The sequence below is a fragment of the Pituophis catenifer genome, unplaced genomic scaffold, assembly GCF_029215685.1.
Source record: "Pituophis catenifer annectens isolate HBS135680 unplaced genomic scaffold, rPitCat1.0.hap2 SCAF_11, whole genome shotgun sequence".
Taxonomy (NCBI): domain Eukaryota; kingdom Metazoa; phylum Chordata; class Lepidosauria; order Squamata; family Colubridae; genus Pituophis; species Pituophis catenifer.
In genome coordinates, this window is record NW_027256891.1 from 15422982 (window position 1) to 15446296 (window position 23315).

The 23315-nt window shown below is 43.9% G+C and overlaps 1 protein-coding gene across 1 annotated transcript in view; it reads right to left on the reverse strand.

The window, feature by feature from the left end:
* Window positions 1-23315, reverse strand: part of MPP1 (MAGUK p55 scaffold protein 1) — a 37903-nt gene continuing 14588 nt past the window's right edge. Inside the window, exons 2-12 of the mRNA XM_070952154.1 lie at window positions 19613-19756; window positions 18557-18635; window positions 16104-16189; window positions 13395-13463; window positions 10333-10529; window positions 8694-8800; window positions 6221-6301; window positions 5546-5626; window positions 3862-4064; window positions 2586-2660; window positions 1-961 (exon numbers count right to left, since the gene is read on the reverse strand). Coding sequence (XP_070808255.1) covers window positions 785-961; window positions 2586-2660; window positions 3862-4064; window positions 5546-5626; window positions 6221-6301; window positions 8694-8800; window positions 10333-10529; window positions 13395-13463; window positions 16104-16189; window positions 18557-18635; window positions 19613-19756 — 1299 coding nt within the window. The 3' untranslated portion in view covers window positions 1-784. The remainder of the gene's footprint in view (window positions 962-2585; window positions 2661-3861; window positions 4065-5545; window positions 5627-6220; window positions 6302-8693; window positions 8801-10332; window positions 10530-13394; window positions 13464-16103; window positions 16190-18556; window positions 18636-19612; window positions 19757-23315) is intronic.

Sequence of the window (23315 nt, forward strand, 5' to 3'; positions counted from 1 at the left end):
TTTTTGAATTGTATTTTATTGCTGCTTGTTAAAAGTTTTCCCTGTAATGGATTCAACTGAATGTTTCTATTGCACGTTTGTTTCAATTGTGTTTTTTTTTTTTTTTTTGGCATCCTCAAGAGCATGGGATTTTAACACCTGGCCATCCATGCTCCCTTTTTCTTATCCCTGTTAGTTACAAAGGTAGTTATTTGAGGGCCGTACCCTCCCTGGTGTTGTGCATGGGTGCAGTGGTAAAACAAACGCTTGTGACGGAGGCAAAAAACCCCCCAAAACCGCTCCTAGTTGAACATGACGTCCAACATTAGTTCAGAGTTCTCTGCCCTTCCCCAAAAAGACGAGTGAAGGAGTAAATCTCATTCATGCAGAGGTTTGGAATGCGCTTCTTGTCACAAGTGGGAAAAAACGAAAACCAGGAAAATGCGTTGTTAAAACACAGCTCTTAACATTTACGGCATTATGGCTTTTACCTAGAATGTATTCTTGGTATCCCTGTTTAAAACCTTATTGATTGCGGAAGAAGGATATTCTTGGACCGTCCCCTGCTGCTAACATCTGCAAATAAATGGAAATACAGAACAACGAAGGAGCAAGCCGCATCATAGATGCTCGTCTGAGGATGTTTACAGCTGGAAGGACCCGGACTCTCGTCCTGGCAGTAACAGGCGATGGTGCAGCTCCAAGAAGGTTGCGTATTGGGCAGAAGCATAGAGCAGGGAAGAGGCTGATCCTTTTATTGTCCTCGACATGCTGCAGTGAGGTGGGCCTAAGTGGTGCTGCCAGCTCAGTACACCCAAGAAACTGGCACCCACTGCGGGGAGCTGCATGCCCGATCGAAAGCTGCCTGCAGTTGCTCAAGGCTCTCTTCCACACCGTTGTTCACCAACACCAAATCAAAGTAATGGGCGTATCTGCTCCGGATGGCCTCTGTATCCTTCTGAAGCTGTTGCAAGGTTTCTATCTGTAGAGAAAAGAAAATTTCAAGGGTGAGGCCACGGCCTGCAGATGTTTTGCTTACAAGTATTGTGAAGAACAGGACGCACTGGCTCAGTGGCTAAGACGATTGGAAGAGCAGTTTGAATCCCTGGTGCCGTGTAAAGGGGAGAGTTCCCGTTACTTGTCCCAGCTTCTGCCAACCTAGCAGTTCGAAAGCATGTGAAAAATGCAAGTAGGAAAATAGGGACCACCTTTGGTGGGAAGGTAACAGCGTTCCGTGCGCCTTTGGCGTTGAGTCATGCCGGCCACAGGACCACGGAGACGCCTTTGGACAGCGCTGGCTCTTTGGTTTTGAAACGGAGATGAGCACCGCCCCCTAGAGTCGGGAATGACTAGCATGTATGGGCGAGGGGAACCTTTACCTTTTTACTGTTAAGAAATGACGCTCAGCTAAAAAAAATAACATCTGTGAAGACCATCGGCCTTAATAAGCCAACTCTCCTCTTTCTGTCTTCTATCTACGGATGCATTTCAAACTGGTTTAAAATATATATATATATATATGGCAAAAACAGGTAAATCTGGGCTGGTTGCCAAGGGTCCAAAATATCGGCATGTGCTGGGGGTGTGGCCATCAAGTTTTCGGAACCAGTGTATAAATATCTAATTGTCTCTACGCATTCAGTTGTAAGTCGAGGATTACTTGTAATTGATTTCAAAAAAACTCAAACGTTTCGCCTTTTGTTATTTATTTATTTATTTATTTATTTATTTATTATTAAATTTATATCCCGCCCTTCTCCCCGAAGGGACTCAGGGCGGTGAACAGCCGAGAATTAAAATAACATACAATATAAAAGTTAAAATAATTAAAAATAAATTAAATTAAACGGCCGCCCCAATTTAAAACCCCTAGCAATACAATTAAAAACTAACCCCTAATAATCCATGTGTGCATCTTTTATTCAACTATTGGCCTTTCGAAAAGCGGTGAAAACCTGGCTTTTCCGGCAGGCCTGGGGCCGTTGATCTTGCTGCTGCGATTTTGTGAGATCTGGCCATGAATGGTGTGAATGGGTTTTAATGTTTTAATTTTTAAATGTTTTTATAATGGTTTTTTTTTAAATGCATTATAAGCCGCCCTGATGCACCTTTTTCTCCCAAAGAAGAGGGTGAAAATCTGGGTGCGTCTTATACTCCGAATGTAACCCGCCCAGCTTCTCAATCGGAGGTTTCAGAGGCTGAAAAAAGCATCAGAAATGAAGCTTCCGAAAAGAAGCCCCCAAACAGAGTTTCAGAGGCTTTTTTTTACTGAAGCTCTGTTTTGGAGGCTTTCAGAGGCAGGAAAAAAAGTTTTTTTTCTGAAAAGAAGTTTCAGAGGCAGAAAAAAAAGCAAGGCACAGAGCTCACAACCAAGGAACCTGTTGCTAAAATTTACTTCTGGGAACAGCTGATTGGGGGTATTCCGGGAGGCCGATCCACCTGCCAATCAGTTTTTTTCTTATTTTCCTCCCCAAAAACTAAGGTGCGTCTTATACTCCGGTGCGTCTTATACTCCAAAAAATATGGTAAATATTAAGGAAGGAGAGTTCTTCATTAATCCCAGAAGAGCATTTATAATTTAACGTTAAGGCCCCACCGCTAGATACCTGATCAGCTTGCTTTGGAGGAACAACGAACACAATGAACGGAGAAAACTCGGCAGTGTGGATGATTTTCAGTGTCTGTCAAAAGGAAGAGAGAAAGAGTAAATTTCTGCCTTAAATCAAAAAGATAACCTATTTCCCCAACTTATTACAGGACTGCCTATTACACTTCAAGGTTTTGAAGAGCAAATGGACATGGATATGTTTAATTTCCATTCTTGCTTAAACAAAGCAACAGTTACATGATCCTTGATTCTGACCTTTTAGAAATGTCGATCTGAATAAAAATTACAGAGTCGGAGATAATACAAAGGAAAGTGGAGTCTTCTATTGACCGATGCCACATCAATTTCCCAAGGTGTTTTGGATCACTTTTCCGTGTCATTTCCCAATTAAAGGAAGAATAAATGGAAAGATCCACTTCTATCATACGTCAAAGAAGACTCGACCATCCAGGCCAAAGGTGTCTAAAGTTTGAATCGTGACAATTGGGCCAAACTTTATTCATTTGAGACGCTTCATTGCTAGATGAAGTTGCTTGGATGAGCAACGAAAGATCTCAGATTAACAAAAGTTTGGCCCTCTTGCCATAATTTATTTATTTATTTATTATCAGATTTATCCCGTCAACCTTTAGACACCAACTTCCATCTTTTTTCTTGGTTCTGATGTGTCAATATAGTCCACTTGTTTCTGCTCAATGTTTCTGAAATTTACCGTATTTTTCGGAGTATAAGACACACCTTTCCCCCCCCCAGAAAGGGATGAAAATTTAAGTGTGTCTTATACACCAAATGTAGCCCCGCCCACCCACTGGCCCCCACCCTTTGGCCTCTGCCTCACAACAGTTACCACCTTGCAAGCAAACAGCAAGAAAAAACAGCTCCTTTCAGCTTCAGCACAACCTAATTAGCACAAGTTGATTGGATCGGCCTCCCGAATCTCAGATGACTTGCTCTCAGCTGTTTTGCGCAGGGCTCTGCTGCTGGCTGCAAGGAGGTAAATTACTGGAGCAGATTTTTTTTCCCCTTGTGCTAACCAAGCTATGCTGAAAACAAAAATGAAAGTAAAGCAGGCTGTTTGCTGCAAAGGGGCAAAATTGTCACAGATGCAGGGGGAGATTTCTTTTTCTTCTTTTCCTCACCAAAAAAGGTAGGTGCGTCTTATACTCTGAAAAATACGGTACATTTTTGCCCTCTTTCCTTTCTCTTAGTGCAGTTAAGAAGGATGCTGACAAAATTTAACCTGCTGATTAAACGAACAAACGGCTCCTCCTTACCTGAGGCTCAATGTCCAAGATTGCAATTTTGCCCTGTTGATGGATCTTGTGCAAAGTTTCAAATTTGGTGCCAAACATATAGCCCTGGTAACTTCCAAATTCCAGGAACTCGTTAGCAGAGATATCTTTTGTCATGTCTTCTGTGGAGACAAAGTGATAATTCTTTCCATCCTCTTCATTCTTCTTTTGGGGCCGAGTGGTATCTGCGAAAATCAATGAAGCGTAACAATATTGCAGTAGGATGACTCACCATAGAACCTGCCTAAATTACGGAGAAATTTGGAGAGTGCAATTAAGTGAATAGTACATCTACATGGAGATGGTGAACCCAAGAAGTCTTTATAAGTCTGGGTCCAAGAGAACTTGGGTGGAAATACAGCTCAACTAATCTTGACCGGTAATTGATAGCATTATGTGGAATTTGGGTAGGGTTAATATGCCCAATCCAAAAACCTCTGGAGATAGCTACCAAACATTCTCCACCATCCCAATTAAGCTTTTTTATTCTTTTTTCCAGATGGAAAAAAAAAGACACAGACTTCCAGACTTTTAAGTAGTTAAGAAGTGGAGAAGCAATCGTATTGGCCAGAAATAGAAGGAAGAGTGAGAAAGAAATTCAAAATAACTCCACCTTGATTATGTTCAGTATCAGACCATACCAAAAAAAAAACCTGGGCAGAATAATTGAACCACAGTTGAAAGGGACCTTCTGGTCCAACCCTCTGCTCAAGCAGGGACCCTATAGACCCTATACCATTTGAGACTTTCAAGATTTTGACAATGTACTTTATAATAAAACCGTAATATTCTTGGAATCCTTATTAGGATAGGAGAGAATAGAATTAGAATTAGAATTAGAATAGAATAGAATAGAATAGAATAGAATAGAATAGAATAGAATAGAATAGAATAGAATAGAATAGAATAGAATAACAGAGTTGGAAGGGATCTTGGAGGTCTTCTAGTCCAACCCCCTGCTTAGGCAGGAAACCCTACACCACTTCAGACAAATGGTTATCCAACCTCTTCTTAAAAATTTCCAGTGTTGGAGCATTCACAACTTCTGGAGTAAAGTTGTTCCACTGATTAGTTGTTCTCACTGTCAGGAAATTTCTCCTTAGTTCTAAGTTGCTTCTCTCCTTGATTAGTTTCCACCCATTGCTTCTTGTCCTGCCCTCAGGTGCTTTGGAGAATAGCTGGGGGAATTCTGAAAAGTTGAAATCCGCATATCTGAATGTTGAGAAATACTTTACTAGGTAAAGGTAAAGGTTCCTTATGTGCTAGTTGTTCCTGACTCTAGGGGGCGGTGCTCATCTCCGTTTCAAAGCCAAAGAGCCAGCGCTGTCCGAAGAAGTCTCCATAGTCATGTGGTCAGCATGACTCAACGCCAAAGGCACACGGAACGCTGTTACCTTTCCACCAAAGTGGTCCCTATTTTTCTACTTGCATTTTATACGTGCTTTCGAACTGCTAGGTTGGCAGAAGCTGGGACAAGAAACGGGAGCTCACCCCGTTACTCGGCCCTAGGGATTCGAACTGCTGATCTTTCGATCGACAAGCTTAGCGTCTTAACCACTGAGCCATCATGTCCTTATCTTAAAGTTGCTAAGCTTAAAAAACAGTGATCTAGTGTCTCCTCTCAAAGAGACATATTGAGTAGGCATATTCATGTGGGCAGACATACATGGAACAGGATATCCGAACTTGTCCGGGTATTTGTTGAGCAGCGTGTTCTTAATGTGGCTTCGTCCAACACCACTTGCCCCTAATCCAAAAGAAAAAAAAAAATAAGTCAGGCGTCACAAAGAGAGTTATTTTTATCTGTTTTCCCCATCTCATATTGGCAAGAAGCTGATGTTAGTTTCAAGCAACTTTACTCTTCATGAAAGCTCTTAAGAGCCTTGGTAGTGCAGTGGTCTAAAGCACCCTGTTATTAAGACCAGTTGCCTGCAATTACTGCAGGTTTGAATCTCGCCAGGCTCAAGGTTGACTCAGCCTTCCATCCTTTCTAAGGTAGGTAAATTGAGGACCCAGTTTGTGGGGGCAATAAGCTGACTTTGTATAAATATACAAAAGGATGAAGGCTATTGCTTAGCGCATTGTAAGCCGCCCTGAGTCCAGAGAAGGGCGGCATATAAATCAAAAATAAAAAAAAATTAAAAATTAAGGGCTGAAATATCATCCACCTGGAGTTTAAATATGTAATTCCTATATTTTAATATACTAATTGCTAGTGTGGGAGTGAATAAAAAAGCGTGTGTTCTTTTCTGATATTTAACTTGGTTATTTAAAACATTAGAACTGTAGGGATTCATTGATTTAACATTTGAAGAAGCAGAGTGAGATGTGATTCCATTACCTATAAGCACCAAAGTTTTCCGCTTAAAAGCTGGCAGTTGGACCACCTCCTCATAAGATACTACATCAAGCTGGTCAAAAACTAAAAGTAAAACGAGAAAGAGTTTAGACAAAACTCCAGAAGGCCGTGAATCCCACAAATATCCTACAGTTGTGTTATAGTGTGATCTCCTTTAATGTTCTGGAGAACTTCAGTGGTTGGAAACTTCAATCCGCGTGCAAATTTGTGTGCTTTATCCAAATCATAAAGTCTGGGGGGGGGGGTGTTTCGGCTGGAGAAATTGTGGCTGTGGATCACCGACCTTTTTCCTGACTCGGATCAGCAAAGCAGGACTTTGCAACACAATGGAATTTTTGACACAGCAAGCCCACTAACCTAAGAATGAACGGGTTTGCTGCTTTAGGAATGGCCAACAGATTTTGAGTATTAAAAAAAGTTAACAGCCGTTTCTGGCACCGACAGTTCAAAAAACAACAGAAAACAGGATGCTGCAGACAAGACCAGGATGAACTAATTGGAAAAAACAGGCCAACCAGAAGCAATTGTGATGTTCAGGAACACGCTGCATTGTTTCAACTGTTTGTTTGCTCCCATTATAGAACTGGATTTGAAAATTGTCTTTCACGGGAAAATAGAGTTTTTGATGACGGGGCTGAGGAATGAACAATAGATTGGACCACTACAACAATCTTAGGAACATGGCAGGTGAAAGGAAGGATTTTTTTATTATTTTTGGTGGCTGGGGAATTCTGGGAATTGAAGTCCACCCCTCTTAAAACTTTCCAAGGTCAAGAAACACTGACATAGAGGTCTAGTCTACTCTGGAAGAACTCCAATGCAAGTTCTTCACACCATCTCAAGAGAAGTCCTGCCTTCACACAACCAATATGCAGTCCTGATGGAACATGTGGCATTCTTGAACTTACTCAGTTTCATAGTTGGCCAAGGGGCACATGTGAGTGTCCCATTTTTCTACTGCCCCACAGTCTTCTATGCTGTTGTGGCTCCGTTACCTGAGCCTGTGTCATTGGCAGGAGAGAACTCCGAGAGTGAAGGAGAGGAGTTGGCAAGGCCTCCCTCTCCAGGACCCTCCTCTCTGGCAATGCCTCTGGTGTCCTCCGAAGGGCAAGAGATAGGGCCGGGGCCAAGCATGTCCACGCAGCCACAGGTGGACAGTGATGACAGTAATGAGTCTTGGCTGGATCCTCGGCAGCGTCGCAGAGATAAGCGCGCGCAACAGAAGAAAAGGCGTGCCAGAGATTAGGCTGAGTCACTGGACCACACCCCACAGGGTATAAAAGGGGGTGAGGTGGCCATTCAGACTCTGTGACGGACAAAACTAACTACTAACGAGTCACATTGCATCTTTGGAAACAACATTATCGGCCTTGGATTTATTTTACGAACTGGACAATTCTTGACTGTGTGTATTTTGTTTTTGAGTAAAATTCTTGGCAAGCAGCTACTGGGTTGCTGCCAAGTTTCTTATCGGAAGAATTGGTTGTCTGCCAGTTTATTTAACCCCCGGCTGTCTGTTTGTGTGCGTGTATGAGACGGGGACAGAACATATGCATCAACTTTATCCCAACAGAAGGCATGTGAACAGAATTCCATTAACTGAGGGCTCTTTGGAGCAGGCTGCCAGAGAGTGACGATGTATACATGAAGATGTATACATGTACACAAACCAGAGGTGGGCTGCTGGGGGTTCGCAGGGGTTCGGGAGAACCTCTAGCTACAATTCTGTGCAGTTCGGAGAATCCCCAAATCCCACTCCTGGCTGGCCCCGCCCACCCTGCCCCGCCTCTCCCAGGAGTCCCCACGCGGCCCATTTTGGATACAGGTAAGTGCAGGGTGCGTGCGGAAGCTTGGCGAGGGTGAAAAACAGGCGTACGGAAGTTCGGGAAGGTCGGAAACCGTTTCCGTCTTCCAGAGGGCCTCTGGAGCCTGGGGAGGCCGTTTTCACCCTCCTGGAGACTCAAGGAAAGCCTCCGGAGCCTGGGGAGGGCAAAAATGTCCCCTCCGCTCACCATGGTGCAAGAGGCCAACTAGGCCACACCCACTATGGCCATGCCCACCCAGCAACCAGGCAGAGAACCTCTTGCTAAAATTTTTGAAGCCCACCCCTGACACAAACCAGTGCTCCCCAAAAATGTTTCCGATGATTCCCAAGTGTCTAGTCTTCCACCTCCCCATCCCAATCTCACAACGACCCCTCAGTAAAACCAGTGTATAACAGCTGCTCTACCCCGTCATCCAGCGCAAAGGCTGGCTTCATATATAAAGGGATTAAGTAGTTTGTGGTTAGCTTTGTGGTGCGAATCCCTCTCTTAACACCCTAAACTAGACTAGCAGGTTAAACTAGGCACATATATTGGCTTGGCCCCAAAATATTGTGCAAACCCAGCAACAAAGTGCATTAGGAACCTGGTGTTGTGCAGGACTCATCAGAACACCGAAAGTTGTGACTTACTTGAGCTGTGCTTTGCCAAGTACTTGTCTTTGCACTTTTTCTTCTTTCCAAAAGGGGTGCAGCTCTGGCCTTCGGACTGATTCTCTTGGGTAGTGCTGGCAACACGCCTGCAGGAAGGTTTCAGTGAGAGCAGTCAATCTTCGGAACAAATGGCTACTACCTCATCCCATTTCTCATTCTCAAAAGGCGCGGAAAGAAGGAGAAGGTGGCTTTCTGTTGGTTTTATCAAGGGATTAGCTGGATCCCGTGCTCCGCTACGAAACTATGTGATCGGGCTTGATAAATCGACACTTCAAAATTAATGAGTAGTTACAATCACAGAGGCCTCTTCTATCTTATCCCCTTCTCTCCCTTTCAGGTGGGGAGTAGAATGTCTAAACTTCCAGCCCGCAGGCCGGATGAGTCACACGCTGGCCACGCCCATGCCCAAGTGGCAGTTGGGACGGAGGTTTTTTTGGGTGGGGAGGGGGAGTAGATCGTCTAACTCCTCAGCATCAGAGCATGTTAACAATAATATAAGAAATACTAATGATCTGATGGTCATTTTGAAAAATCCTTTCTTAGCGAGCACCTAGAAGCCAAGAGGAATTTGGCATACTGTACGTGCCAAATTTCAAGTTTGTAGACTTTACGGTTCTGGAGATTTCTTGATGATGCGTGAGTGGTATTTCGGTTTTATATATATAGATTGAAATCTGTGCCATGGCTGCTAGAAGGGCACCAAATAAGGACTAAGTTGAGTATATCAAGTACAAAAGGGGGAGCTCAAGAACTGCGGTTCAGCCCGAGGTGGCCCTGGATATCTTCATCTATCAAACTTCAGCAGATAGCTTGGAGAGACCAATGAACCTTCTCCTGTTTGGCTGCCAAAATGTGATTCTCTCTTCATCATCATCATCATTTTACCATCCCATAATCCCTTGCGGGGTGGAGTCTGGGCAACTGAATGTTTACTGGCCAGATGCCCTTCCTGTCGCCAATGCGGAGTTATATTCAGCAGATAAATTCTCATTGTGCCCAGAGAGAGAAATATTTGTCTCTACCTAGGATCGAACTCACAGCCTCCCTGATTATGAGGCGAGAGCTCCACCTCTAGGCTATCGCACCACTCTTGATCTCTTAATCTGTGACATCATTTAATATGCCTTCAACGGCAATATTCTTACTTCACATTTAAAAGCCTTTTAGAAAAGACCTTCAAGAATTAAACTCAATTACTACTGTGGATGATGGGATGAATGCATCCATAAGAGTGAAGCCAAGCAAGGTTTTTTGGGGAGGGAATTGACAGAATTCAAAGTCAGTTTCAGCCAGGCTGGTCAGCCTGGCCTCCACTTCTCTGGAGGGATCAGTTTGCAGAAAGTTTCTCAAGCTAATAATTAGAGAGCTAATAATTGGTAGAGTGGTTAAAGCACCAGGGTAGGAACCAAGAGGCCATGAGTTCTAGTCCCAACGTAGGCACAAAACTAGCTAGTGACCTGAAGCCAGTCATTCTCTCTCAACCCTAGGAAGCAGGCAATGGCAAACCACTTCTGAAAAACCTTGCCAAGAAAACTGCATAGACTAGCCCAGGCAGTCACCAAAAATCAAGACTGACTTGAAGGCATAAATAAAAAGCAAGCAAGCAAGCAGGACCTACCATTCTTGGAGCTCCAGAGATGGAATAAGCCCTGCCGAGCCATTGGAAGAACCTTCTATCCGGCCTTGCCACCAATTACTATCATCTTTATTGATAATCTCAATTACATCTCCGGTTTGGAACTTCAAACCAGCTTCTTTGCAAGGAATGAGGTTGTCCTTCTGCGGGTCGTAGTTAAATTGAGCTCTGACAAACATCTGTTGGGAGGGAAGCGAATCAAGAAAACCCAAGTTGGTCCATCAACTTGATTTGGATCTCATGAATAGCATTAATTTTGAATATAGAAGAGCAAAGGTTATACAAATTCAAATTCCGAAGGAAAATATGGCAGGGAGAGGTTCCTCGTGACAAATACCTAACCTACAGTGTTTCCTTCTAACGTTTGTGAAGGTCTAGAAGATGATGATCCATATTTAGATACAAATCAAACTTGGATCTGGCTGGCTGGTTGGGGAATTCTGAAAGTTGAAGTCCACACAAATTACGCAAAACTTCCAAGTTTGAAAAACATGGATTTAGAAGCAATAAGGAGAATCTGATCCACTCTGGAAAACCTCCAATACAAATTCTTCATACCATTTCAAGAGAAGTCCCTCCCTCCCCTCGCCTTCCTTCCTTTCTTCCTTCCTTCCCTCCCTCCCTTCCCTCCCTTCCTTCCTTGCCTGTCTGCCTTCCTGTCTGTCTGCCTTCCTTTCCTTCCTTCCTTTTCCTTCCTCCCTCCTTTCCTTGCCTGTCTGCCTTCCTGTCTGTCCCTTCCCTTCTTTCCTTTCCTTCCTTCCTTCCTTCCTTCCTTCCTTCCTTCCTTCCTTCCTTCCTTCCTTCCTTCCTTCCTTCCTTCCCTTCCTTCCTTGCCTATCTGCCTTCCCTTCCTGCCTGCCTGCCTTCCCTTCTTTCCTTCCTTCTTTCCTTTCCTTCCTTCCCTCCCTCCCCTCTCTTCCCTCCCTTCCCCCACCATTATTATTCACCCGAGCCTCTGTATTTCCATGCTTCCTTGACTATCTGTTTCTACCAACTTCTTTCACAGGAAATTAACCCATTCCAGATAGCCAGGAGGAAATTACCAACAACCTCTGACTGTGTTACAGAGGCAGCAATATTTCTTACTCATAACATCTGCACAACATGCAATCATGTGTGACAATTTCCTCTTTTCATTCCCCAACTGGCTTCCTTTCTTTCTTTTTCTTTCTTTCTTTTTTTATTTTGCGTTGCCCTATAGGCTGTAAACTTAACAATAATATCTGTTTTCTTCTTGTTGCTCTCAAAGCCATCCTTGTCGCCTTACCAGTCGAAAAGCAGGTTATAAATACTATAAATAAACAGACGAAAATAAAACCAGCACGGCAGTCATCTCTGCAAGAAAGACGACTCCCTGAACTGAGCTGCCACTAGATCACCTAGCTAGCAAAAGCTTCCCGGGATCAATTTTTTATCGGCTTTGCAACCAGTCAAAAGTTGGAAGAGATCCACTAGGAGGGAAAAAAAAGATAAATAAAGGGGGAGAGAAATGGAATCTGTAGTTTGGGAGTTCTTGGGAAAGAACGGATGCATTAAACAGCACGGATCAATTCTGCAGAGGTTCCTGAGGAGGGCTGCAGCGTGTTCAGTATGGTCTCTGTTTTATTTCCAAGAATAGGAAAGAGAGAAGCCACTTAAAATAGCTTTTCCCCCACAAGAATCTGCAGCCCAGCAATGTGACGTAACTTCAAGGGCAGGTGAGAATCCACAAAACAGTTTCTTGCCTGGGTTCCAGCAAAGATTTCAAAGATACCAGCTCTCTTGTTTTTAAGTGAGACGCCTCTAGAGAATTATTCCCTTCGGCAGGGGTTCGTTGAACTTTAATCAGCCTTTTATCCCGCTGCTTTCTTTTTTTCCCCCCCCCCCCCCTCTTTTAAATAATTAATCTGTGTGGATTACTTGCTTCCTGGGCATGCTACAGGACTCTGAACTTTGCTTGGCTCGGCTCTAAGGAAGGAACAAGCTACCTTCAGAACGGACAAAAAAGTTGCAGTCTGAGAATTTGGGGGGGGGCTTCTGTTTCTCGTAACAACCCCAAGTTCTTTGGGCATTGCGCTGCTGGACCTCCATCCTTTAAGAGGCAAAACAGTAATGCATACAGTAGTGGCCAAAATTGTGGAAACCTTTTGGGGAAAGTGTATTTTCTAAAACTAGCTAATAACACAATTTCTGTTTTTTAGTAGTACCATAAAATTATATATCAGTGGAAAGATAATTTAATCGAGAACGTAATGCAATTACTTTTATGAAGGATTTGCTATTAGAATAGCAGTTACAGGATAAAGAAGAAAAGTGAAACACATAGAAAAAATGAGATATACAAAAATTATCTCCATAGAAAAAACAAGATATACAAAAATGATCACCATGTCAGTTAATACTTCTTGGGTAACCTTTTAGCATAAATTACGGCCTTACAGCGTCTTCCCATGCAGTGAACCAAGTCTTTTAGTTCTGCAGCTGTTCTAATGTGAAACCAAGATTGAAGGATTGCTTCTATTAACTGGATTTTATTGCTGGGTCGCTTCTGACTAACAAGTTTCTTTAGTTGGCTCCATAGATTTTCAATTGGGTGAAGGTCTGGGCTATTCCCAGGCCATTCCACCAGTGGAATATGATTATCTTGAAACTCCCCCCCCCCAAAAAAATGGTGTTATTAGCCATCAAACCTCAAAAATATACTTTTTCCAAAAGGTTTCCACAATTTTGACCACTGCTGTATATGTAAAAAATAAATAAATAAAAGGGAAAAAAAACAGCAGGGAAGAGAGAAGGCATTTCCCAGTAACCTACACCAGGGTTTTTCAACCTTGGCCAACTTTCAGATCCCAGAATTCCCCAGCCAGCATCCTCTTTTGCGAAGAGACAGGAGTAGAATTTGGCTGAGCGGATCAAGCAAAGATGATCACATCCGTGTTACCTACCAAGTGCAAAATCCATTTCTTTTTTTTTTTAAACTGATTTTTAAATCAGTTTTAAAAAAAGGAATGGATTTTGCAGAGTGAATCAGAATAAAAACTGCTAATTAAAAATGTTCTACCTACCTGGAGAGGCAGAATACGATTCTGTTGGTTGGGAACAATCTTTAGGGTGACGGTTCCCTTAGTTTCTTTCTAGATGTTCAAAGGAAAGAGAGAGAAAAAAAAACGTTCTCTAGATTAAGAAATGGTTTCCAGACCAACCATGGAATAACATTTCAAGTGTTCCTTCTTCAGCCACCCAAGTGCAAATAAGGGGGGGGACTATAAGTCACTTCTGAAATTCCACAGAAGCTATAGGACAGTGATGGCTAACCTTTTTGCCAGCATGTGCCATGAGCGGGGGGGGGGGGGTTCACGCACACGCATGCTCACACCCATAATTCTATGCGCCCTGCCCCCGCGCATTTGCATGTGGCTCACCCTGTTCCTGGCACGCGATGGCACGGTAAGCCCGTTTTTTGCTCTCCCCCAGCCTCCAGAGCCTTTCTAGGACTCTGGAGAGGGCGAAAACGGCCTACCCCATCCCCCGGAGGCCCTCCAGAAATGGCCCGTTTGCCAACTTCTGATAGGACCGGAAGACCCATTTTTTTGCTCTCTCCAGCCTCCAGAGCCTTTCTAGGAGTCTGGGGAGGGCGGAAAACAGCCTTCCTCACCCCTCTGGAGGCCTCTGGAAGCCGAAAATGGCCCGTTTGCCTACTTCCGGTCTCACCAGACGTTGGCAAATGGGCTGTTTCCAGCCTCGGGGGGGGGGGAAGGAGGCCGTTTTTGCCCTCCCTAGACTCCTAGAAACTCTCTATAGGCTGGGAGAGAGAGAGAAACGGGCCTTCCCCACCACCCCCTGAGGTCCTCCGGAGGCAGTAAACAGCCTGTTTCCCTACTTCTGGTGGGCCCAGAAGGCCCGAAAATCAGCTGGTCGGCACACACATGCGCACCGAAGCTGAACTTGCATGCCCACCAATATGGCTACACGTGCCACCTGTGGCACACATGCCATAGGTTCGCCATCGCGGCTATAGGAGATACCAGGCTGAGCCCAACGGTGGGGTCAAATCAGAGGTGGTATTCAGCCGGTTCGGACCGGTTCACCCAAAGCGGTAGCAGAAATGGGCCTGCCCACCCAACCCGGCTCTATGCCATCTTATTTAGGCAGATTTTTGAGGCTGAGCACATGCGTGGAAGGCGCGCGTGCACGCAAAGCATATGCGTGGAAGGCCGGGCGCTTGTGCGGAAGGCAGGTGCACACACGAACTGTGTGTGCGCACACATGAAGCAAGCGTGCGTGCGGCGAACCGGTAATACCATAATAAAAAACCCACTGCTGGGTCAAATGCATCATCAATCTGGAATCTCTACGCCCTCATATAATAGACCCAAGTCCAGCCTTCTTTGAAGTCCGTTGACTCGTATCTGGCACCAATTCACCTCGACTGTTAGTAGATCAGATTCTTATGTATAAGTTTAGGAAATAAACTCGTTGTGATTTTGAACCCTCTCCTGACTTCTTGAACCTGATAAAAGCATTTCAAAAGATACACGTTGTCCTGGCAGTCTGGGAAAAAGACGAATTTATGAGCTTAACCAGGCAGAGGATTTAACGTTCAAATCCATACCTAGCAGTATTTCTCCTGCAAAACAGGCTGAATTTCAAAGCTCAAAGCTAGCTGACCCCAAAGGGAAATAAATAGGAGGCGGGAAGGAAGTCTGGCTCCCTAGTAACACCGAGCCGTAAGAGTGATTTGATGGTGTCAGGCTTCCCATGGTGAGTAAATTCAATTCTTATGGCTTAAGAATTCTATTTAACTCCTTATGTGTGAATTCCATCTAATTTTCAAACCATAATAGAGCCGAGGTGGCGCAGTGGTTAGAATGTAGTATTGCAGGCTAATTCTGTGGACTGCCAGCAGTTCGATCCTCACTGGCTCAAGGTTGACTCAGCCTTCCATCCTTCCGAGGTGGGTAAAATGAGGACCCAGATTGTTGGGGGCAACAGGCTGACTCTGTAAACCGCTTAGAGAGGGCTGTAAAAGCACTATGAAGCGGTATATAAGTCTAAGTGCTATTGCTGTAGCTATAATTAAAAATCTTGGGTTGACATGCTGGCTGAGATGCTAAAGCTTGATTCCCAAACTTACTGAAATTGTGGACCATTAAATAAATTTCAAGACCACCCAATTAAACAACTGCATCTTTCACGTGTTGTCTTCAAGAATATATTTTTCAATAAACACAGTAAGAGTTCCATCTGGATATTTCTTCTCATAACCTCCTTTTAAAAGAACCGTTTAAGACTAAGCATGTACTCCAAGACCTATGTCCAATGATTTCTTCTCCCCCACTTCTGGGAATTGTAGTCTGTCAATGCATTCATGACTGGCAGAGACATGGTAACAAGGTCAGCCAATGAATAGAGCTTAGTAACAAGGTCAGCCTATAGGAGCTGAAACAGTTTGGAGCCTGGGCGTGGCTTAGTTCTGTAACTTCTGAGTCTGTGCAAAAACTAGTCTGTTCTGCTGAACCGAAACAAAAACTTCTCTCCTCTGCTTGTGTTTTGCTTGTAACTACTACCACGTTGGAAAATCTGCCATTGGTATTGTATATTTATTTCATGCGTTATTCTATATAAAGAGAAGTTAATGAATCCTACTGAATCAGTTACCTGTGTGTGCTTTCTGGATTTGATTTCTGCAACACACTCTGACATAGTCACCCTTGATTTCTGTTCCCCAAGGAAAGCTTAGATCCATCCTGCCTTCCTTGGACCCCCAAACCTACCAAGATCTTCTGTAACTGGTCTACTGAATGGTTGGCCACACTCTTCCCATTGATCTCGAGGATCTCATCTCCCACATGAAGGAAACCTGCCAAGGTAGGACACACAGAATGGTGAAGCATCAGAGCAGATTTGCCAGAATGCCAAGAACAAGAGAGAGCACTATTTATAGCTTGAAAAATGGCTCACTCCCTACCCTACCGTTGGGATGGGTGGGCCCCTTTTTTAAAACCCATAAAAATTAACTGTCAAATGTTAAGGGCAGAAACGCTGGAAATCAGGAGAGGAAACTGTAGAAGAAAGTACCCAACAAGCTTAAGAATTAAAAATGCGAATTTCCCACTCTCTGTCTGTATGTTTATTAATATTATTAGTATGATTATGGTTGTTGTACCTTTACTTGAAATTAATTATGCCCAGACAACATAGACAACATAGATAGACATGGAATTTTTTATGGTTTTAAAGAAAAATGTATCAATAAAACCAGTGGTGGACTGCTGGGGATTCGCAAGGGTTCGGGAGAACCTCTAGCTAAGATTCTGTGTAGTTTGGAGAACCCCCAAATCCCACTCCTGACTGGCTCCGCCCACCCCACCCCTCCCCTCCCCTCCCAGGAGTCCCCACACAGCCTGTTTTGGATGCAGGTAAGTGCAGGGTGTGCACGGAGGCTCAGGAAGGGTTAGAGTGCAGTACTGCAGCTACTTCAGCTGACTGCTAGTTCAGCAGATCAGCGGATCAAATCTCACCGGCTCAAGGTTGACTCAGCCTTCCATCCTTCCGAGGTGGGTAAAATGAGGACCCAGATTGTTGGGGGCAATATGCTATTTAGTATACTGTCTTTGGTGTAAGCCACCCAGAGTCCTCGGAGAGTGGGCGGCATAGAAATATGATAAATAAATAAATAAATAAATAAATAAATAAATAAATAAATAAATGTGAAAAATGGGCCTACCGGAAGTTTGGGAAGGCCAGAAATGGACCCGTTTCCAGCCTCCAGAGGGCCTCTGAAGTCTGGGGAGGCCGATTTCGCTCTCCTGGAGGCTCAAGGAAAGCCTACAGAGCCCGGGGAAGGCAAAAATGCCTCCGCCCCCACCGTGGTGCAGGAGGCCGACTAGACCACACCCACCATGGCCACGCCCACCCAGCAACGGGGCAAAGAACCCCTTGCTAAAAAATTTTAATTTTTAATTTTTCACCCCTGAATAAAACATGTTTAAAAAAAAAAAGAATTAAAAATGCAAATTTTCCTCTCTCCGTCCAAACAGCAGAAAAGAAAGAAATGGGGAATCGTAGTCCCACATTGATACGGCAGGTATCCCTGGACTTACAACCATTTATTTAATGACCATTCAAAATTAGAACAGCACTGACAAATATATCTAACAACCAATCCTTGTACTTTACCACCGTGGCATAAGTCAGTTATTTTTTCCAGTGCCGTTCCAACTTTGAACGCTTATGGAAATGAACTGTTGTAAATCAAGGACTGCCTGTATAAGGACCCCTTGGGAAGTTCAGGATCCCGGATTCAGCTGCTAAAAAGGGGGAAAGGGAAGTCAGGCATTAACTCTGCAGTCAGAGGCGTGATCCAAAAGCAAGCGGTTCTTTAGAGTACAGGTAGTCCTCGACTTCCGACCACAATTGGGCCCAAAGTTTATGTTGCTAAGTGAGACATTTGTGGAGTGAATTTTGTGCCCCATTCTATGACCTTCCTCACCAGAGTTGTCAAGTCAATCCCTGCAGTTGTTAAGTTAACAACACCGTTATTACCATATTTTTCGGAGTATAAGACGCACCTTTTTTCCCCCTAAAAGGGGGTGAAAATTTAGGTGCGTCTTGTACACCGAATGTAGCCCCACCCACCCACTGGCCCCCACCCTTTGGCCTCTGCCTCACAGCAGTTACCTCCTTGCAAGCAAACAGCAAGAAAAAGCAGCTCCTTTCAGCTTCAGCACAGCCTAATTAGCACAAGTTGATTGGATCAGCCTCCCGACTCTCCGCTGATTTGCTCTGAGCTGTTTTGCGCAGGGCTCTGCTGCTTGCTGCAAAGAGGAAAATTGCTGGAGCAGATTTTTTTTCCTCTTGTGCTAATGCTGAAAACGAAGATGAAAGTAAAGCAGGCTGTTTGCTGTTTGCTGCAAGGAGGCAAAATTGCTCAGAGGCAGAGGGAGATTTCTTTCTCTTCTTTTCCTCACCAAAAAAGGTAGGTGCGTCTTATACTCCGAAAAATACGGTAAGTGAATCTGCAGGAGGTCGTGAAAGGTGATCACAGGAACCCGGGACATTGCAATAAATCATAAATATGAACCAGTTGCCCAGCCATCTGGACTTTAATCACGTGACCCCTGGCAACATCGTTTTTCAGCTGTTGTGAATTCAGATGATCATCAAGTAAACTGTTGCGTAAATAAAAGAGGACTGCCTGTATTTTTCCAGCTCAGCTTCTGTTTACCTTGCCTGTGAATCATGCCCCCGTGAAGGATCCTGGCCACCATGCAGCTTTTCTTCTCGTTGAGCTTCAGGGTGATACCCTGGAAGAGACAGGGAATTAATAGAAATAGAAATTAGAACGGAGCAGAACGGAATTATGAAATGGAATGGAATGGAATGGAATGCATAGAAGAGAAGAGAAGAGAAGAGAAGAGAAGAGAAGAGAAGAGAAGAGAAGAGAAGAGAAGAGAAGAGAAGAGAAGAAAAGAGAGAAATGGGATAGAAGAATAGAGTAGAGTAGAGTAGAATAGAGTAGAGTAGAGTAGAGTAGAATAGAATAGAATAGAATAGAATAGAATAGAATAGAATAGAATAGAATAGAATAGAATAGGGAGTGGAGTCGAAGGCAAGGGAATAGAATAGAGTCTACTCTACTTTCTAGACTAGACTAGAAAATAGAAAATAGAAAATAATAGAAAATAGAAAAGGAAGGAAGGAAGGAAGGACAAAAGCACTTAGACTTATATACCGCTTCACAGTGCTTTGCAGCCCTCTCTAAGCAGTTTACAGAGTCAACATATTGCCCCCAAGAATCTGGCTCCTCATTTTACCCACCTCGGAAGGATGGGTCAACCTTGAGCCGATCAGGATCGAACTGCTGGCAGCGGGCAGAGTTAGCCTACAATACTGCATTCTAACCACCGTGCCACCAGAGCTCCTAATAGCAATAGCACTTAGACTTAACGGATATACCGCTTCACAGTGCTTTACAGCCTTGTCTAAGTGATTTACAGAGCCAGCATTTTGCATTTGCCCCCCAACAATCAAGATGGCTCCTCATTTTACCCACCTCGGAAGAATGGAAGACTGAGTCAACCTTGAGCCTGGTGAGATTCAAACTGCCAAATTGCAGGCAGCCGGCAGTCAGCAGAAGTAGCCTGCAGTACTACACTCTAGCCACTGCGCCACCGCGGCTCTTAACTAGGGATGATGATGTTACCTAGTTTGGGTAATGATTTCTCCCAGCAGCTGGAATGCCCCAAATTAAGTCTCTCCTCCTCTTTTCCCATCAACTCACCATGGGCTCCTCGTTGGTCTTCTCAAACTGGATTAAACGTATCTTCCGCATCTCCTGGCCATTGGCATGAGCGAGGCTACCGTTCTTGGCTGAGCCGTTGGTGTAAATGTCCTCGGTTATTGCATTCATTGGGCAAGAGACCGTCTGTAGGAGCAGAAACAGAGGTTGGGTTTAAGAGAGATCCCGGCTAAAGGTTTCAGGTGAAGAGGCCTCCAAGACAGGACTCTTCTTTCTAATTTCCATCCTTGGACCCATGTTCAGTCTACGAGCACAGCTGTCGATTCCAGAATGCAGGTCGGTGGTCCTTAACTTATGACCACAATAGGGGCCAGAATGTCGATTGCTGAGCAAGGCGAGTCAGGCCCGATTGTATGTTTCTGGCCTGGGTTCTTAACTGCAGTGCAGTTGTTAAATGAATCATGTGGCCATGAAGCAAATTCAGCTTCCCTCACTGTCTTTGTGTGTCAGAAGCCAGCTGGGGAGGTCGCAAACGGTCATTATACGATGCTGCAATTGTTGTAAATTTCTCTCCCTTCCTTCCTTCCTTCCTTCCTTCCTTCCTTCCTTCCTTCCTTCCTTCCTTCCTTCCTTCCTTCCTTCCCTCCCTCCCTCCCTTTTCTTTCTTTCTTTCTTTCTTTCTTTCTTTCTTTCTTTCTTTCTTTCTTTCCTTTCTTTCTTTCTTTCTTTCTCTTTCTTTCTTTCTTTTTCTTTTTCTTTCTGCAGAACCAAATAATTAAAACTCAGAATGTTTATTTTTAAATCTTAGAATTTCCTCTTCCTCCCTTCCTTCCTCTTTCTTTCTTTCTTTCTTTCTTTCTTTCTTTCTTTCTTTCTTTCTTTCTCTTTTTCTTTCTGCAGAACCAAATAATTAAAACTCAGAATGTTTATTTTTAAATCTTAGAATTTCCTCTTCCTCCCTTTCTTTCTTTCTTTCTTTCTTTCTTTCTTTCTTTCTTTCTTTCTTTCTTTCTTTCTTTCTTTCTTTCTCTTTCCTATCTACCTACCTACCTAACTTTCCTTCCTCCCTCTCTTTCCTTCCTTCCTTCCTTCCTTTCCTTCCTTCCTTTCCTTTCCTTTCCTTTCTGCAGAACCAAATAATTAACTCAGAATGTTTATTTTTAAATCTTAGAAATTCTTCCTCCTTTCTTCCTTCCTTCTTTCCTTTCTTTTTCTTCCTTCCTTCCTTCCTTTCTCTTTCCTACCTACCTACCTATCTAACTTTCCTCCCTCCCCCTTTCCTTTCCTTCCTTCCTTCCTTCCTTCCTTCCTTCCTTCCTTCCTTCCTTCCTTCCTTCCTTCCTTCCTTCCTTCCTTTTCTTATATACCAGGCCAAGAAAATTATTTCACCAATGTGCAGACAGTTGGACTAGGAGACCTCCAAAGTCCCTTCCAGTTCTGTTATTCTGTTAAATTCAATCTGGTCCAATTCTCAGAAATAGTTTTGTTTACTAAATAATAATAAATAATGTATAGGCCACCTGACTTTCAACAGCTGGGCGATTTCCAGTCAATTGCTTTACATTCCCTCTACCTTTCTTGTTCGAAGTTTTAATGCCATCTACCTTTATAATCTTTATAATCTTCTTAATGACCATCATGTGGTTTATCAGTACGAAAGGTTAATCTGATATGAGTAATTTTTGTTTTTTAGTTCACTGGAAGGACTTGTTTGCTATCGCTATTATTTATTTTATTTAATGAAGCGCAACAATATGTGAAACAAAACAAAGATGATTAAGATAAGTAAGAGCGTAGGTATGTTCCTGATGCTCGAAATAACACAACAATAAGAACTCGGGGGCAGTGGTGGGTTGCTACTGCTTCTCCCCGGTTCGCAAGAACTGGTAGTGGAAATTTTGAGTAGTTCAGAGAACCGGTAAATACTATCTCTGCCTGGCCCTGCCCCAAATTTATTCGCTGCCTCCCAGGTCCCAGCTGATCAGCTAGAAGGAAAAAATCAGGGCTCACTTGACAAAGAAGAGAGAGAGAAAAAAAACAACAAGATACCGTAACTTTAAATTGAGAAGCCAAGAAGCCTCCCAACTGACCAGCTAGAACCGATCCGCTCCTTGTAAACCGTTCGGTGGTGGAAGATTGGCAATTGAGGCCAAGCTGCCTGAAAGTGGTTTCTGATGCTCTCGGTGGTGGCAGAGCGGCAAAAAACTGTCTAAACTCTTGCGCAGCGCTTCAAAGGGCCGCCCTACAGCTGATCAGCGGTAAAAGGCAGTGTGGTGGTAGACCAGTGCGCTCCAAAAACAAATGGGTAGACCAGTACAGCTCTGCAAGCAGTTAAAAGCCTGGTAGACCAGTACCTCTGCTAAATCCTAAAGAATTGTCACATGACCATTAAACCACGCCCACTAAATAAGCCACGCCCAAAGAACTGGTATTAAAAAAATTTAGAACCCACTCCTGCTTGGGAGGGAGGAAATATGTGGTTTCATCTACTGGTAATCCTTGATTTACAACCAGTGGTGGGTTGTCCCTGGTTCGGACCGGTTTGCAAGAACCGGTAGTAAAACTGGCGAGAGGCTCCGCCCACTGCCGCGGATGTCATCATAGGTGATCTGCGCATGTGCAGAGGCCTGGTGCGCATGCAAGTGAAGCAAATTCGTGTGCGTGATCCCGTTGCGAACCAGTAGTAAAGGTAAGTAGAACCCACCCCTGCTTACAACCATTCAAAGTTACATTCAAAGTTACAACTTCACTGAAAAAAGTGACTTATGACCACTTTTCACACTGAGAACCACTGCCTGCAGCGTCTCCAATGGTCATGTGATCAAAATTCAGATGCTTGGCAACTGACTCATATTAATGACGGTTACAGAGTCCCGGGTTGACATGATCCCCTTTTGCGACCGAGGGGAAAACCCACTCACTGTCTCGCTTAGCAACAGAAATCGTAACTCGAGGACTACCTGTATTGCTGGATCCCCACAAAACCTATAACTAAAATAATAAAGTCTTTAGGCTGGGCTCTCAAAAATATCAAAATATGGTATGTCTAGTTTAATGAAAAGAAGGACTAAGGGAGACACGATAGCAGTGTTCCAATATCTCAGGGGCTGCCACAAAGAAGAGGGAGTCAAGCTATTCTCCAGAGCACCTGAAGGCAGGACAAGAAGCAATGGGTGGAAACTCATCAAGGAGAGAAGCAACTTATAACTAAGGAGAAATTTCCTGACAGTGAGAACAATTAATCAGTGGAAAAACATGCCTCCAGAAGTTGTGAATGCTCCAACACTAGAAATTTTTAAGAAGATGTTGGATAACCATTTGTCTGAAGTGGTGTAGGGCAGGGGTCAGCAACCTGCGGCTCTGGAGCCGCATGTGGCTCTTTCACTCCTCTGCTGCGGCTCCTTGTCACTCAAAATACGTGTCACAACCGCCAATGTGCATCACCTGCCAGCACGCGATTTATTGAGCTTTTCAACCCCCGGTAGGCCAACCATGGATAAATCCAAGAAAAGAAAAGTTTCAGAAGAAAACAGAACGTTTAATTCAACTACATATGCTAGTTTTGTGGCTGCTCAAGAAATAGTCAGGGACAGGAAGGGTTTTGTGGCTCCCGGTGTTTTCTTTTCTGTGGGAAATGGATCCAAGTGGCTCTTTGAGTGTTTAAGGTTGCCGAGCCCTGGTGTAAGGTTTCCTGCCTAAGCAGGGGGTTGGACTAGAAGACCTCCAAGGTCCCTTCCAACTCTAT